The sequence below is a fragment of the Atta colombica genome, unplaced genomic scaffold (assembly GCF_001594045.1).
Source record: "Atta colombica isolate Treedump-2 unplaced genomic scaffold, Acol1.0 scaffold73, whole genome shotgun sequence".
NCBI lineage: Eukaryota > Metazoa > Arthropoda > Insecta > Hymenoptera > Formicidae > Atta > Atta colombica.
The window spans coordinates 180,494-199,208 of record NW_017259565.1 but is presented as its reverse complement, the minus strand read 5'-3'; the positions used below and the strand labels follow the sequence as shown (position 1 = coordinate 199,208).

General features: G+C 29.2%; 1 protein-coding gene across 4 annotated transcripts in view; it reads left to right on the top strand.

Annotated features, from left to right (window-relative positions):
- LOC108692505 (calcium-binding mitochondrial carrier protein SCaMC-2) overlaps nucleotides 1–18,715 on the top strand; it is a 42,338-nt gene that overhangs the window by 21,046 nt on the left and 2,577 nt on the right. The window contains exons 8-10 of one of the 4 annotated variants that reach the window (XM_018200794.1): nucleotides 8,974–9,228; nucleotides 9,457–9,547; nucleotides 13,207–13,443. In XM_018200794.1, the coding sequence (XP_018056283.1) occupies nucleotides 8,974–9,228; nucleotides 9,457–9,531 (330 nt within the window). In that variant the 3' untranslated portion in view covers nucleotides 9,532–9,547; nucleotides 13,207–13,443. Of the gene's footprint in view, nucleotides 1–8,973; nucleotides 9,229–9,456; nucleotides 9,784–13,206; nucleotides 13,444–18,715 lie in introns of those variants that run through there. The other 3 variants (XM_018200793.1, XM_018200792.1, XM_018200795.1) reach the window with 3 other exon arrangements.

Here is an 18,715-nt window from a genome sequence, read left to right as displayed (position 1 = left end):
TATATATATATATATATATATATATAAATGAATTACCACACCTTTAATCAAGAATAGTCACGACGAACTGAATTTGATGACTAGCCACTAGTATTGAAATTTCATGTCCGAAATTTAAGATCACTTAAAATCGGAAGATTTGAGATTGGAGAAAATTTAAGAAACAATAGTGGTCACATAAGAATCAGAAATAACAGAACGAAACAAATTGGAAGAAAATGGTATCAATAAGAACGGTACAAAATCTATGAAAATCTACGATAAATTGAAAAATTCTCGGCCTGATACAGAAATAACGCCACAATTATCAAACTGTTATAATTTTAGACAAGTTTGATCCTTCACAGGGCTGTTAAAATTTCAAATAGATATGCGTTCATTAATTTCTTTGTTTCGGTCCAGATCTAATGAAATACGCTTGTAAAACCAATGGAATTTTGCAACTGCAATTGATGAAATGTAAGAGTGCATTGTCATGATGGAATCAAAAGCTAATTATTTTATGATCGAAACAAAGAAATTAATGAACGTATCAATCTGAAATTTTAATAGTAGCCCTGTGAAAGCTCAAACTTGTTTAAAAGTATAGCAATTTGATATTTGTGGTATTATTTCTGTGTCAGGCTAAGAATTTTTCGAACTACTCTTGTATTTTTTCCGTTTTTGTTCTGTTATTTCCATATGACCACATTCTAAGTGATCTGTGAAATAGAGCGTGGATTAAAAGTATTAAGAGGTGCGCATAATAAAAAGAATAGGGAACAGAAAATAAGAATTTTAACTTATCAAAAATTATGTACTGTGGAACAGTTTCTGATAGATTAAAATCTCTTAGTCAAGTCTAAGTCTCTTGTTTTGCAAAATCATGCAATTTAATGCTGAGCGCGAGTTTTTCACTATGTATGTGCTAAAAACATAATGCATAATCATACATATATATTTAATAACATGTAAACAGATTTGAAATCGATTTTCGAAATCGAGAATCGAAATTGATTTTGCGTCAGCAGATTCAGAGCAAATGGAGAGCAATTGTTATTTTGTTGTCAATAAAATGACTCCATTTATGAAAAATTTTTGATTTTTCATTCATTTTCGATAACGTAGAAAAAATATGATGGTAACAGGAAAAAAATTTATGAATTTCAAGAGCAAATATTGAAGATTAACGTAATAATCATATTGATAGCAAAATTATGGCAAGCAATGAGCTCGAATTTCATGTACATTATTATATCGATAATATAACGGCAAACTGACGTATGATATCTAACATTTTACATATATTGCAAAATATTTGCTGAATATTGTTGAAGTTTCTTGTACCTTGTTGTACAATTTCTTAATATCATAATATTGTAAATTTATAAGACTGATGGTATTGTTTCCTGCATGTAAAATTCAATCAAGCTCTCTATATACATAGTTGAAGACATCAGGGATGTCTACGATGATCACGTTTTCTTAAAGAAAATAAAGGACAAATCTGAAAATTTTAGGACTTTGTTCCTACATGTTTTTAAACCAATGTGATTGTCAAGAATTTGCGCATTATAAAATTTTATTGTATAGTATAATCAAATTGAGATAATGCGCAATTTTCTGATAATTCGAATTGATTCGACTGTGTTGGAACAAACCCTTGATATGAAACAATAAAAGATTCGAAATAATAAAAAATAAAAATAACTCTTCGAATAAATTCGAATAAAAAAAGTTCGAATAAATTTAATTTAAAAAATTAAGAAATAATTAACAAAAACAAATTGTACACACACACACACACACACACACACACACACACACACACACCATTTATAACAAAATGTATAACATTTTTATTATATCATATTTAGGTATATATTATATATTTTTTAACAAAAATTAAAGGAGGCTTTTAATGATACTTTTTTGATGAATGTATTTTTTTTAAATTACATCATATTTAAAAAAAAATCATAAAATTTTAAACATTTAAATTTGTTTCAAAATTGTTTTGTGTAAATGCAAGCTTCAAGTGTTTCAACTTTAAGTTGGATTTTCTCACTTAGAAAATAAATTCCTGTAATGTCAAAATAAAGGACAATAAAGGACAATATTGGAAAATGAAGAATTGAATTTTGAAAGAAACAAATAAATCTAAAAGAGAAAGCTACCTAAAATAAAAGTCCTTTACAATAAAGGATGTATAATAGGGATGTCATAATTGTTTGTAAAAATTAATAATTAGAAGATAAAAAAACACGAGCAACGTTTATTGGAGCTTTAAAAATAAACTAGTTTATTACAATAATACATTAAAAATTATATAATAATACATTAAAAACCAGTTTTTATCTATAAATAAATTGAAAACGTTTCGACTGTACTAAGTTTTCTTCAATCCATATACGAAAATAATTCAAAAAAGGAAAGAAAGATACATCAAAAACATGAAGTCATATCACAGATTGAACACAATAATTTTAATATTACAGATGAAATTATATAAAATTATATAAATTGATAAATCTTTAATATCATCTTTTTGTTAAGTGAGTTTAATTATTTCGTTGGATGGCCAGAAAAAGCAGAGTCCAAAGTTCTATTATTAAAGTCATCTTCAGAAAATTGAAATTGCGAAAATTCAAATAAAAAATTTGAATCTGTGTCAAAAACAACCAATGCATATTGTAAAATACAAATAAATTATAAATACAATAAATTATATGAAATTACTAACTTACAAATATAAAGATCCTGGATAATAAATATGTGCTCATGTATTAAAGACTTATGTAATATCTAATGCAGACAAATGAAGCGAAATAAAATACATTATAATATAATATTTTTATTGTAGAAGTCAAGATCGAAATTTTATTTTGAAACTGATTTCAATTTTTTTGATGGACTTGGATTTTCGCAATTTCAATTTTCTGAAGATGACTTTAATAATAGAATTTTATCTTTGGACTCTGCTTTTACTCGCCATCCAACGACAAAATAGTTAAACTCACTTGACAATAAGATGATGTTAAAGATTTGTCAATTTTATATAATTTTATCTGTAATGTTAAATTTATTGTGTTTAACCTGTGATATGACTTCCTTTTTTTTGATATATTGTATTTTTCTTTTCAATTTTAATTATTTTCGTATATCGGACTGAAGAAAACTTAGTACAGTTTCCGATTTATTTATAGATAAAACCTATTTAATATATATCGTAAATTAGATTTTTTTAAAATTGAATAAACGTTGCTCGTATTTTTTGATCTTTCTAATTAATTTTTGCTTAGCAATCTCGAGCTAAATATTTTACATATTTTAATTTATTTTTTATATATGCAGATTCTCATATATATTTAGCATGAGACATGATTATACCCATATAGAATTAATAAGTAGTTAATATAAGTACATTTATTTATTTTATATATTTGAGAAGAAAAGGGATGCAAAAGATATACTATATAATATTCAATTGTTTTTGACATGTTACATTTTTTGATGAAATTTATATGACTAGGCACGTGTTGTTGGCAACTTGCTATCATGTTGCTTTTTATGCACAGCGATAAATCGTTGACAGAAATACATTGACATTAAATATATGACAAGTTGGCAGCAATACATGTTGAATTCACGTGATATTATACCATAGGCAAATGACTCACATTTTGTTCTAATGTCTTTTGTTTTCATCCAGGGACGCTATTCTGTAACTGTTTTACACGCCTACCGATAGTTGTCGGTGTTATTGCGGAGCTTTTTCACCATATAAACAATCTGTGCAACGACACCTACAACTGTCGATAGGCGTGTAAAGACAGTTACAGAATAGTGCCCCAAATAGTCAAATGCAGCGAATTTGCTGATATTTTTGAAAATCATTGAAGCAACTAATTACGATAAATTCGGAATAAATTGACACATCATTACATTTTTCATGAATATAGAATTCTAAAGACGGCAATTTAAAGGTAATTTGTTATCATTAGTATGCTATCCGCAGCTAACAGCAGATTTACAGCATCATGACAGTAAAATGTGCCAAATAATGAATGTTATATATGCTGTATGTATAATGAAATGATAGCAGCCATCAAGCTGCTATCAGCTTTACCATTGTCAAATTTTGAATTCAAATGAGGACAACATTTCACACATAATGAAGCAGCCTTGTTCCTAATTTGTTGTCTGTTGTTACGATTAATAACAACATAATACCATCTTGAATTCATTTGACAAGAATTTAAGACGCCATAATATTGCTGTTATGATGGAAAAAATTAGAATTGGTATAGGACTTCTTTTTTGAAATTTCATTAACTAATGGCATACATAAGCAGTCATGTTGCTACATTTGTAACGTGTTCTATTTTGATGTCAGCAAATCACGTTTAGTTCTGCCCAAATATTAATCGAAGCCATCATAATTCATTGCTAACGAAATGTTATCACGAAAATCACTCATTCGCGAGCATTATGCATCTCCGCTGACAGATGATCACAGTGGAAATGCATTAACTTGTAAGTAAGAATCAGCTGGGAAAGAATATAAAGAGTGCAGCATTTCGCCTGTAAAGTAAATCGCCAAAGTTGAGTTTTAATATAATATGAAAACATCCCCCCCTCTGTCACGAATTCTACAATAATTGATTGACAGCAATAGATGTCGACAAACTAGGGATAGGATACTTTCTCATTGTATGTGAAATGTTTCTCTCATGTAAATTCTAACTTTGATAAAAACTTGGCAAAATTGATAGCATTTTGATAGTCTAGCACATGTAGCGTTCATTATTTGGCACATTATTTGCCATCATATTGCTGTTAACGTGCTGCAGATAGCATATTGATGATAATGAATTACCTTTAAATTGCCGTTTTTAGAATTAGAATTCTATTGACTTCAATGTGACAGACATAATGCGTTTCACCTTTATCGAAATTAGTTGCTCCAATAATTTTCGGCAACATGTCAGCAAATTCACTGCATTTGAATATCATGTATGTGTGTACGTATATCATTACTTATACCTTATTATAAATTTTCGTTATACGATTCAAGAATGACACAATATCGAAAATGAGACAATAATCAAGGATAATTTCGAATCACAAATCAATACTTGCAGCACTAATATTTTTATCTCACGCTTTATTTCGCGGATTTCGCTTAGTCATGAAAAAAAAACAGTTATGAATAACTGAATTTGTTGGAAAAGTGATAATTTGCATCAAGCATATGTGATTGCAAGGCCGTACGTCTGTAGTTGTAAGACCTTGCAACAACGATATAAAATCGTTACAGATAAGTTTAGAATAAACTTTAAAAAATTATTATATATAAATATTTCATTAATTATTTATATATTTGCACTAATAATAATTTCAATAATATATATTTCAATAATAATTTCAATTGAATAATTCAAATGTTTGATATTGTGTTCAAAGCAATACGTTCAGTTCCGTTAAGTTCCTGTTAACAATTATCTTTCTCTTGATTGATTTCAAATATAATTATTTCAATCATATTGATTTAATATTTCTTTCAAATAAGTAAATTTCTCTTGTAAGTTTTAATCGGATTTGATGATTAGCCATTAATATTGAAATTTTAGATTCGAGATATGAAATCTGAAGATTTGAGATTAGAGACTAGACTAATGCGTTATCTAGAATACATGGAATAAGAAGTAAAAAAATAAGAAATTGATCAATCACAGTCGAATATGAGAAGATCATCGATTGATTGATCAATTATTCTTACTTCTTACTTCGTGTACTGTAGATGACATATTAAATTTAAGAAATAACTATGAATTCAGACCCTAGTATGATAACAGGACAATGACTTTCTTTTTCATGTACGACTTTGTCTATTAACACTGTTATATCGGATTTATTAGAACATAGTACTTACAGGAGTTACAAAAGTGAGCAAACATCATGAATTTTTGTTTTGCATTTTGTTCCTGAGATGTATTTTTATACTATCTCTATTATATTATAAATTCGCCAATGTGTAGTAGAGATGAATCACTTTCAACTTTCAGCAATGGTCAAATTGCTCACAACCAATTGGAATATTGGATGACCGCGTTGCAAATCTACTATGACGCACTAGAGATTTATCATTTTTATTAGTTGACTACTTGTGTATAATTTTGGAATGAGAATTTTTTGCCATTGAAAGTAACTTACTATCAAATTTAATTGCGTGACTCGCTAACATAGGGTACATTTCGTTTTAATGTGCATGGATGCATCATTTATCCTTATTGTTCATCGAATGTTAAACAAGGATAAATGATATATTATGCACATCATGCGTGAACCCATAGTTAACATATTCCTCAGAAATATAATATAATCCATAAGATAGTCAGTGTTAAAATAATAAATAATTCTTCACAAAAAAAAATATTATTTTTTTTTGTGAAGAATTATTTATTATTTTAACACTGACAGGAATAACTTGATGATAACATTATATATGTGAATAAATAAATTAAGACAAAGGGCTAATGGGAATTGGCGCTGTAGTAATTGCGCTATTATTATATAAATTCAATATTACAAACATAAACTTTAGATATGATGCTGATTTTAGATAAGTGTGGAGGTCAATTTAGAGTAACTGAAAGATTATGGTGAGAACGATACCCGAATCGCACTCCTCATTCACGCCATTATTTTTCTCGCTTAGCTAAGCAAATTGCTAATAATGATATTACTCTACCTGATTACAATAAAGATAAACAAATTCAACGCCTAATTTTTCATTTCACGTAAAAATAAAAATAAGTGGAATGACCTCCAATGGCCTTGAACTTGACAAATATTATTTAAGTAATCCTGAACAACATTAAAGAGATTTTAGTCATCGTTTAGGCACTTTGGGCAATGCCGGAAGTACTATAACCTTCAAGCCTTATAACTCAAAAAGTACTTAATGAAAATAAACTTAATTATAGTATTTTGGATAGCTCTCGAGGTGTACTATAAGAATATGCAATAAAAAAATGTTTCATTAAAAAAAGATCTATGTGACCTTGATCTTATCTTGGCGACGCCACCCAAGATCAACTCATAGCGCCAATAAATAGATCTTTAGAAACTCTACAACTTTTGTCTAAACACTTTTTCGATTGAACCTTATTCTGCGAAGATAAAAGGATAGTACGGATGGTCTGAAACATCCATATATGTGAATTAAAAAAAAATTTAGCGTCAAAAGTTATAAAAAGTACTGCGACGCTTGTTACTGACGGAAACATCACTGATGGAATGAAAAAACAATGTTAGCATTGCAAAGCTATAGTTTATTGATGATTGATAAATAAGCTTTATGAATCTTGTGTCTGTGAATTTAAGCCGCTTGTTTTCTGATAAAGATCTCGGAGATTAGTCTTTTACTCAAAGAAGATTTCTCTTCTAAAATGTCAATATTATCTCAGTTAAATTCATGATTAAATTTTAGTCGATATTTCATTATAGTTGAATAATTGAATGTATTCCATCATATATTTTGTGTTCGGAGATTCTGGTTTTGAGTTGTCTATTCATTTGTCCAATATCAGTGGCATCGCAATGTAAACATGAGATTTTATATATCACGTTGTTTTTTGAATTTTTTGATTGAGGATTGTGTGTGTGTGTGTGTGTGTGTGTGTGCGCGCGCGCGCGCGCGCGCGTGCTTTTATAAAATATATTTAATATTGCACATTTGACATTCGGATATTTTTTTAAGATTAACATAAAAAAATTATTGAAAAGAAGCATTTAATCAAGTTAAATTCTTATATTTTGTTTGCAGGGGAACTCTCTATTTTCTAACACTTTACAATCAATCTATACGCTATAAATAAAATAACGATAAAAATAACGAATCCAAGCTTCATCCAATTACATTCAATAAATGTAATTGCGTTACCAATTAACGTTACTCATAAGGAAATATAATTTATATTTATTTATTCGTTATTTATTCGTTATATTAAAAAAAATAATTGTAACGGTAACGATTTTACTAGTAACATATTATTTGCCAACCTTGGATAATAGTGAATACTTCATCATCAGATTCCTTTTTATCTGTACTCAAAATACGTTCAAATTATTAAGTGAGGTAAAAATGTATTATATTGTCTAAAAATGTATTATACTGTCACAAATCATTCGCTGCTAATTGCACATATTAGGCAAATTCTGATGCGTTGCAAAGAAATTATTACGTGAATAAGAATCTTAAAAAGTGAATGAACATTTATTGTAAAAGTACATTCGTTTTTTAAGATTTTTAGAAAAATCTATTCAAATATTTATCATTTATGTTTATTTACTTGTGTTACGGTATTTGAAAAACAGGAAAAAAACAGGAAAACTCGTGATAAACATTCATGAAGACAAAGTCGACGCAAGAGATCGTCAGGAAAATACGCCTATTCATGAAAAGAAACTTCTGATTTTATACATTCGGAATTTTTTATAAATTCTATGAATATCTCGATATATAGATAAATATATCTAGAATTTCTATGAATTCGAGCTATTTGGATTTCATAGAAAATTCATATAAATCTGAAGAAACCAGATTTTGTAAAAATATAGGGGGAAAATAGATTCTCACACATACAATTTGATTATTATATTATATTCAGATAGTCGCATCAAAATATTTCTTTTCATTAAACGTTTCCCAGTTTATTAACTATCTTAAATCATTTCACACACGTGTTTCATATTATCAAATTAGATTAATAAATTATCGTTTGCAACATCATTGATTTGAATAAAAAATAAAAAATTACACAAAATTACAAAATAGAGATTCATCTTTTCCTCTACAATGTAATTTTTGATATGAAATTAAATTTATTGTATACAATTTAATATATAACTTGAGTAGTCGAGATAAAATTCACAAGTTTTCTTGGCAATTGTTCTCGATGGTCATTTGAAAGAGAGATATATTTACAGACGCTGAAAAATACTTATTTATGTACGCATGACAAGAAGGAACAGCCAGCATTTTGGATTCTATTGTTGTGTGGCACTGCGTCGAGCACGGCCGGCCAAGTATGCTCGTATCCGCTAGCGTTAGTGCGGACGCGACTGCAGGCCGAGATTACACCTGATCGCTCGCCCAATACGATGATTGGTGTCTTCAAAGACATCCTCAACCGTGAAGGAATACGTGGTCTGTATCGCGGTCTCACGCCTAATTTTCTTAAGGTATGCAAATAAATTATATTGACTTTTAAGAATTTTTACAAAAAAATTTATAAAAATTTGTTTGATTTATTGTCAAACTTTATATAAATATTACAGCTTAGTTAAATTAATTATTTCTTAACTTATGTGAGGATATATAATAATAATAACAATGAATTAAAGATTAAAATTTTTATTGTAAATTCATATACAGTTTGATTGTTGCTAAATATAAAAATTTCTTCACAGGTTGCACCTGCCGTATCTATTAGCTATGTAGTGTATGAGCATTTCCGGCAGGCGTTGGGCGTCAATATGACGTGATGAACATGAACGCTAGGTGACTGATTAATTCAATTAACTAACTTATTCTCTCTTTCTCTTTCTCTCTTTTTTCTCTCTCACTTTACTCATGTTATAAGTATTCAACATGGCGAATATTCATTTGGCGGTAAAATACGTTTGTTCGGCTAAAGAAGAAAGAAAATGGCAGTGTTATTTATTGTTATCGCTAATAGGAAAAATTTCTTCGATTAATCGAGCGTTCTATCTCACAGTTTTTTAAATAATTTATTAAGATTTTAATATATTTTAATATATTTTTAATATTAATAAATTAGAAAAAATAGTACGAATCAAAATATTATAATTATCAATTTTCTAGGAATTGCTATTGTATATTATCGTTATTATAACGCAATGATGCTTTATTTCGGCGAGTAAATACAGTACAAAGAATGTCTTGCGTGTAAGAAAAGTATTATGTATAGTTTTTTTGAAACAATTACAAGCAAGTTTTGAGTGAACAGCTATCGAAGGAAGGAAAGCTAATTCTTGATTATTATTTAGTGTAAAAACGTATCAGTGGAAACGTTCAAGTCAGCATCAACATACAGTAAAGAATTTGCATATTATATAAATCATTATAATGATTTATTATTTATAATTATAATTTATCTTGTATAAAATCTTAAAAAAATAATTTTTTTTATTGTAACTTAATAAAAATATATAAGTAATCACATTACGTTTGTGTGATTATTAAAAGATTTTGTTTTTGCATATTACAAAATTATTTCAGAAATAAAAAATTATGGATTTAGATTCCGACTAGAACGTGCTAATAGAAATATGCTTTGTTATGATATGTAAAAGTGGTTTAATATCGACCTAAAGATTTCCATTTTAATTAAGAGGTTGGAGAATCGAGTTATACATTGACACTGTGATATGTATATGACTGTAAATTTTTTCGCGTGATTTATCAACACAACACTTTGTAAATTACAAGATTATTGCTCCATAAAAGTATGTAAAGTAACTTGATCCACTGAAACACAAAGTATTTTGTATGAAATAAATAATTTTTTATGTACTTTTATTAGAAAATAACATTTTTGTGAATTTTTGTGATCTTTTTATAAATGTAATTTCATATTTTTTAAATTTTAATAAATTCACATAATAAAATTATAACAAAAGTAATAATCAAAACTCAGCAAGAAAATACTAATTTCTTAGCGAATGGAATAAAACCTTATATTTGTAATATAAGTTTTTTATAATGTATTATATTCTTTATTTATATTCTTTTAATGATTTTATTCTATATAAAGTAAAGTTTTCTAAATTAAAGAAATAAAATTAAAATTCTTATTTTAATTAAAAAAAAAATTTTACGATAATGAAAACTAACTTCATACGTTTTTATTCTATATTTTTATTAAATTCAATTATATATTTTCCATAAATAGAAGAAAATTAAATGTTGAAGAAAAATAACTGGAAAAAGAAATACGACTATGCGCATGTACATGCATGTATGTACTATATAATAGCAGTCACACGACATTCTTATTTAGAGTTATCTTGCTTATTACTTATTAGTTTAGAGCTCTTTATTTATTTTTCTCCTACATACGTATAAAGAAATACATTTCAATATTTGTTATATAAATGTATATTATTTTTCCTGGAATTTTTTATTAAGTTTTTATTAAAAATAAAAAAAAGTTGTTCGGTGAATCAAGCTTTTAGCATAATTTGGCGATAATTACTATCTTGTTGTGAATCATGCGTCACTTGATTTTCATCTCTTGTTATGTATGTACTTCATATATACATAAATTTGATTTCATCGGTCGTTGCAATTTACTATCACATATTCCGGTTACTACGATTCATTCCCTTAGAGTTTTACAAATTTACAAACTATGTATATTATGTATTTACATGTATTATAAACATGTACAGTCAGACACACATTATTATACGACAAATATTAGGGAATAGTGATGACTCATACATGATAAATACATCAATCTTTGGAAATAACATGATAACGATAACGCTAAACTGTGAACGAAACTTTATTCTATTAAATGTCGTCTTATATTTTGAAATTCCTCAATTCCTTTATTCCTTTAATTCAAATTAATAAGTAATCCAGGATATAAAAGAATATTATAAAGATATAATACAAAAATTTTTGATAAACAATTTTTTTTTAAATTGAAATTTCTATTAGAAGTTAATTTTCTTAATAAGCTAATTTGATGAAGATTTTCTCAAATTTACTTTTTTCACTTTATTATTATTTTGGAAGATTATAATATTTATCGTGAATGAGTTATTGAATCGGACGTGATTGAAATTTTTTTATAGCAAAAGTGTAAATGTTAATTTATATATATATATGTGTCCATATGTGATATTAAAACACATTTTATATACACACATATATATGTATGTATGTAAAATTGAAAATAAATAATATTAAATAATAATATTATTCTAATATATAATAAAAAAATAACATATAAAACATGCGCGCATGCACGCACGCGACACACACACACACACACACACACACACACACACACACACACACACACAGTGTAACTAATAAGGGGACATAGAAACGAGTTCTCCACTAAATATAAAAAAAGTTCATATAAATAATGTTTGTTATATATCCGTAAATCCACTGCTACTGAGATATAACTGAAACTAATATTTATTAATGAAAAATGAAAAAGATAATTATTATTATGTAATATTATTTATTTTCAATTTTTAATTACAATAAAATGTCTTCCATTTATTCAATACATGCATGGATATTGATATATTGAACTGTCGTACTCTTTCAAAGATCCTAAGGCGAATGGTTTTCACAAGCAACGAAGATTATGTTGGAATAGCATATCTTCATTGTCGATTTGAATTTTAGAACTTATAAACTAAAGACTTTAAATGTTCACAGATAAAAATCTATGATACTTAATACGGAAAATTACACAAACGTCCGGATACATTTTCTTAATACATTTTCAGCTGTAGGTATCTTTATAACAGGTGTTTACAGTTATATATTTATGTGATTTTTCCATATTTGATATGGAAACTTCGAAATTTGATTTGTTTTACTTTGTATATGCAGAATATCTTTCAAAGACCGTAACAATTCTTAAAGATAGATTTCTGATATCATTTTGAGATGAAAATTCTAATATCAAAATATTGAGACTATAATAGTTTTTTGAATTATAAGCATTTAAAATTAATGAATCTCCTAAAGTTCGCATGTTAGGTATGATAACAAAGTGCTAAAGGCGAAAATTAGACTTCGTCGCTCTGTTTGTTTTTAATATCGATATAAAAATTATATAAGCGAAGATAAGATTATTATTGATATTTCTATAAACGCATTGTGGAACTTCTTTTTTTATAATAAAATTTTTTATTTTTTTTATGTGATATATAAAGTGCAAACTGTCAAATAACATTTCTTTGAGATCAATTTTACATTTTATACGTAAAATTATAGTTATTAAATAGTACATAGTTAGCAAAAATGATATATATCTATCTTATAATTATCTCAAAATAAGCAGCTACTATTGTTCATATTCAAATAGAATTTATTCAAGCTTATGTTAAATATTTTAACAAAATAATCCAGAAAACCTAGTATACATAAGGTCTGTTTTTTTGTAGTTGAATTAGTGTACATTTTTGGAACTTAAAGTGAGATAGACATAAATTATGATGTTTGTCGAAAGCGAGAAAAAGAGTTCTAGCGCAGTTTAAGAAGGAACAGAAAATAGACCAATAATTAATAAATGGTATGTATTTATAATTATTTGACAGAATAATAGCTACTTTTATACTACTTACTTTAATAGCTAGCTTTTGCTAATATGTAAGTAAAATTCATTCAAGTCTATGCTTAACATTTTGTTAAAATAATATGAAGGAATTAGAAATTTATAAATATTAGCAAATTATTAATTATAACAAAATCCAAAAAAATCAGGGCGAGTCAGCGTGGTAGTTAATACGCAATAATCTTAAATCTTTATTTCAAAAAATAGTATATTTCAGTTCACTTTGGAACCATCCTTAGCAATACTATTACAAAATATCAATCCCTTCATGTCCAAGAAAAAGCCATTAAATTAACAGATTTGTAATTCCAAGACAAGGAGTCGACATTGGAGCAAAATCAATTAAAATTTATTATCACTAAAAAGTATCAAGTTAAAAAACGAGTGTTGACCGCAACTCGAATGGTTTATTAATTATAATTCATGTTAATTTAATTTTTACTAATTAAAATTAAAATGTGTGCAATTTTAAAGTTATTAATTTTACACACACACACACACTCTCTCTCTCTCTCTCTCTCTCTCTCTCTCTCTCTCTCGTAAAAATACAACATCTTTATTTGACACGTCAAACTTTGACACCGAGAACATAGTGTAAGTGAACCATCCGATGAATGCGTAGTAGATTAAAAATGGGAAATGGTCATGGTTTTGAGCTTTTATGCGAGATTTGTAATATGGCTGCTTATTAAGTTGTCATATTTGGAATTTGAATACATTGAAATGTAAAATCATTGTGAAAATATTAGTGTGCATTAAAAACTGCAAAAACCGATTGTGGTAACAAAATAACGTTATACTGTTTTCTTAAAAATCGTGAATTACAGAGATAGTGGCTCGAAGAGTGTCAAAGAAGATTTAAATCTCAGCTGTGGTGTTTATGTTCGAAATATTTATAAATATAAAAATATATTAAGAATGTCATAATACAAGAAATATTAAATTTAATATATTATATATTAATATATTAGGTGTACAACTTTGCTTCCGCCTTTTTTTTCCGAAATTCGAGGCTTTATTATAAAAAACTGGTTATACATTTATGATTCAAAGTATTGTCCATCGCTGGCCATTACTTTCTCCCATCTTTCGGGTAGCGTATGAATCCCGCGTCGAAAAAACTGGTCATCTTTTGAGACTATCCACGAATCGATCCAATTTTTTACTTCTTCATAAGACCGGAAGTGCTGGTCAGCTAGGCCGTGTGCCATTGATCGAAACAAGTGATAGTCAGAGGGAGCAATGTCTGGAGAATACGGCGGGTAGGACTTTCCATTTCAACGTTTCCAAGTATGTCTTGACCACTTTCGTAACATGGGGTCGAGCATTGTCATGTTGCAAAATCACTTTATCGCCTCTCGTTGTATTGCAGCCGTTGGTCTTTCAATGCTCGACTCAAACGCATCAATTGCGTTCGATACCGATCGCCTGTGATTGTTTCAGTCGGTTTTAACAGTTCATAATACACTACGCCGAGCTGGTCCCACCAAATACAGAGCATGATCTTGGAGCCGTGAATATTCGGTTTGGCCATCGACGTGGAAGCATGGCCAGGAACTCCCCATGATTTTCTGCGCTTGGGATTATCGTAATGAACCCATTTTTCGTTCCCAGTCACAATGCGAGGCAGAAATCCCTTCCGGCTTTGCCTTTCAAGCAGCTGTTCACAAGCAAACAAACGCCGTTTAACATCTCTCGGCTTCAATTCGTACGACACCCAATTTTCTTGCTTTTGAATCATTCCCATGGCTTTGAGGCGTTTTGAAATGGCTTGTTGAGTTACTCCCAATGATCGTGCCAATTCTTCTTGATTTTGAGACGAGTCTTGCTCAAGTAATGCTTCCAATTCTGCATCTTCGAAAACCTTCTCTCTTCCACCGTTATGCCGATCTTCGACGTCAAAATCACCGTTCTTGAAGCGTTGAAACCACTCACGACACGTTCTTTCACTAATAACGGCCTCACCATTAAGTATTTGAGAGCATTCGATGAGCCTCAGGCACAGATTTCTTCATATTGAAGCAAAAAATTAAAACCTCCCGCAAATGACGAGAATTTGGCTCGTAAACTGACATTTTCAATCGAGAATAACTTTATGATGCAAACACAAATCGACTAATGTTTCTATGGGGTTATGTTGACAGATGCCCAAGTTTATTGTATGACGTCTATGATCTATTTATTTCGACCACCACTTACCGCTAAAGCCATCTATAGGAAAACGGCGGAAGCAAAGTTGTATACCTAATATATTAAAAACTTCGTTAAAACAACAGTATTATATGTATTTATAAAAAGAATATTTTTGTATAAATTGCGTTAGATTTTATATTATAAATATTCTTATTTTATAATTTAAATATTTTTGAAACATTTAAACAGCACGTTGCATAAATACTCAAGCTTTGATTGATCAGGCTTTCAATCCTCTACCATTATGCGCAATGGTTCACTTTTCTGTTTATACCAAAACCGAGAACAACGTTGCTGGAAAGGATCATCGTCCACTTCTGACAGGCGAGAACAGACTGAACAGACTTGTCCGTAGCACAATGCTTGCAACACTATTATTGACTGCATTTACATCTTCAATTGGGTTTAATAATCCAAGTTAGCCTATTACAGTTATTCCATTCTTTACAATAATAGCTATGATTCGTCAGTTTCATAACTACAGATGTTATTAAACTCAAGACTGCTATGTAAACATAGCAATTGTGATTCTAGTAATTATATTTTTAGTAGTTATATTTTATATTCGTTTGTAACATATATGTAATATATATGTAAATTTGTACGTTTATAATGTATAACTTTCCTCTTACATACGTGAATATATATTAAATTAATATTAATATATCCTTATTAATTAATATTATTTCTTATTATATTTTACATGTCATAAAGAAATATTTTTTGTTAAGGAGCGCATTTTTTTCTTTTACTTCGGACACCGAAATATTTTCTTCCGGTTCTGCGTCATGATGATATTCTATGATATCATTACAATTTAATTATGACTTTATATTCTATCTTATATTCTGATTCAAAACGTGTACAACACTTCTTGAGTCAGTGTTGTATTACTGTTTTGAATTCTCTCTCTTCTTATAGTTCTTATTCTTCTGACCTTGCTGTATCAGATTTCTTTTTGCTCCCTAAACTGAAAGGGATTCGATGTACATACATTTCAAACATTCAGAAGTATTCAGAACCAACTGTGACAACAAGACTTAAAGCGATATTCAAAGATGACTTTTTACAGTTTTCATCAACTGTACGAACGTAATCGGACGTGTATTGTCTCTTCAGGGAAGATTATTTTGAAGGATAATAAAGGTCATTTATATACTAATTAAGTAGTGTTCATTTCCTCATAACATTTACCAAACTTTATTATTGCATCACGTATATTCAGTATAACGGTCTACACGTTTTTTTGGACAGCTCCAAAAGGAAAGGTGAATATTCATCTGTTTCATATTAGTCTGTAACATATTAACGATAAAAAAATTAAAAAGATTTTTTTAAATAAAAAATCAAGAGAATCTTAAATTTTTAAATAGCAACATATAATTTTTTTTCATAATATTGTAAGAGCCTTCAAGATAAATTTAATGCACTATCAAAAATCATTTTTAATTGCTACGCACAATAATTTATTAAAAAGAGCAGAATTTTGTGTTGCAGAAGGAAACAAGCAATTTGCTTACATAAGTTAGAAATTAATAAAATTGATTGTTACTTAATTTTAGAAATTAATAAAATTTATTCATATGAGTTGCAAAATCTCTTTATTATTATATATAAATATTTATGATGCAATATTATAAGTTTATGTAAATAAAATCAATAAAATATCAACAAAGATGACATTCTCGATAATGCGTTGAATTCGTCTTAAAGACTCCTGCAATATTATGGAAAAAAATTGTGTGATATTTAAAAAATTCAAAACGTTGATTCTTTTTATTAAAAAACTGTTTTATGTATACAATTTTTTATCGCATATTGCAATCTGCATGAAACAGATGAATATTTAATATGAATTATCTTTTAATTTTTTCTTTTAACTATCAAAGTCTAAAAAATTGTGCAGATTGTTGAACATCCTGTGTGCGTGCATGCGCGTGCGCGCACGTAGTGTGTGTATATATATTAGGTGTACAACTTTGCTTCCGCCGTTTTCCTATAAACGCTTTAGCGGTAAGTGGTGGTCGAAATAAATAGATCATAGACGTCATACAATAAACTTGGGCATCTGTCAACATAACATAATAGAAACATTAGTCGATTTGTGTCAGCATCATAAAGTTATTCTCGATTGAAAATGTCAGTTTACGAGCCAAATTCTCGTCATTTGCGGGAGGTTTTAATTTTTTGCTTCAATATGAAGAAATCTGCGGCTGAGACTCATCGAATGCTCTCAAATACTTATTAGTGAAAGAACGTGTCGTGAGTGGTTTCAACGCTTCAAGAACGGTAATTTTGACGTCGAAGACCGGCATAGCGATGGAAGAGAGAAGATTTTCGAAGATGCAGAATTGGAGGCATTACTTGAGCAAGACTCATGTCAAAATCAAGAAGAATTGGCACGATCATTAGGAGACTCTCAACAAGCCATTTCAAAACGCCTCAAAGCATGGGAATGATTCAGAAGCAAGGAAATTGGGTGCCGTACGAATTGAAGCCGAGAGATGTTGAACGGCGTTTGTTTGCTTGTGAACAGCTGCTTGAAAAGCAAAGACGAAGGGATTTCTGCATCGCATTGTGACTGGGGACGAAAAATGGGTTCATTACGATAATCCCAAGCGCAGAAAATCATGGGGAGTTCCCGGCCATGCTTCCACGTCGACGGCCAAACCGAATATTCACGGCTCCAAGGTCATTTGGTGAGACCAGCTCGGCGTAGTGTATTATGAACTATTAAAACCAACTGAAACAATCACAGGCGATCGGTATCGAACGCAATTGATGCGTTTGAGCCGAGCATTGAAAGATAAACGGCCGCAATACAACGAGAGACACGATAAAATGATTTTGCATGACAATGCTCGACTCCATGTTGCCGAAAGTGGTCAAGACTTGGAAATGGGAAGTCCTACTCCACCTGCCGTATTCTCCAGACGTTGCTTCCTCTGACTATCACTTGTTTCGATCAATGGCACACGGCCTGGCTGACCAGCACTTCCGGTCTTATGAAGAAGTAAAAAATTGGATCGATTCGTGGATAGCCAAAAGATGACCAGTTTTTTCGACGCGGGATTCGTACGCTCCTCGAAAGATGAGAGGAAGTAGTGGCCAGCGATGGACAATACTTTGAATCATAAATGTATAAC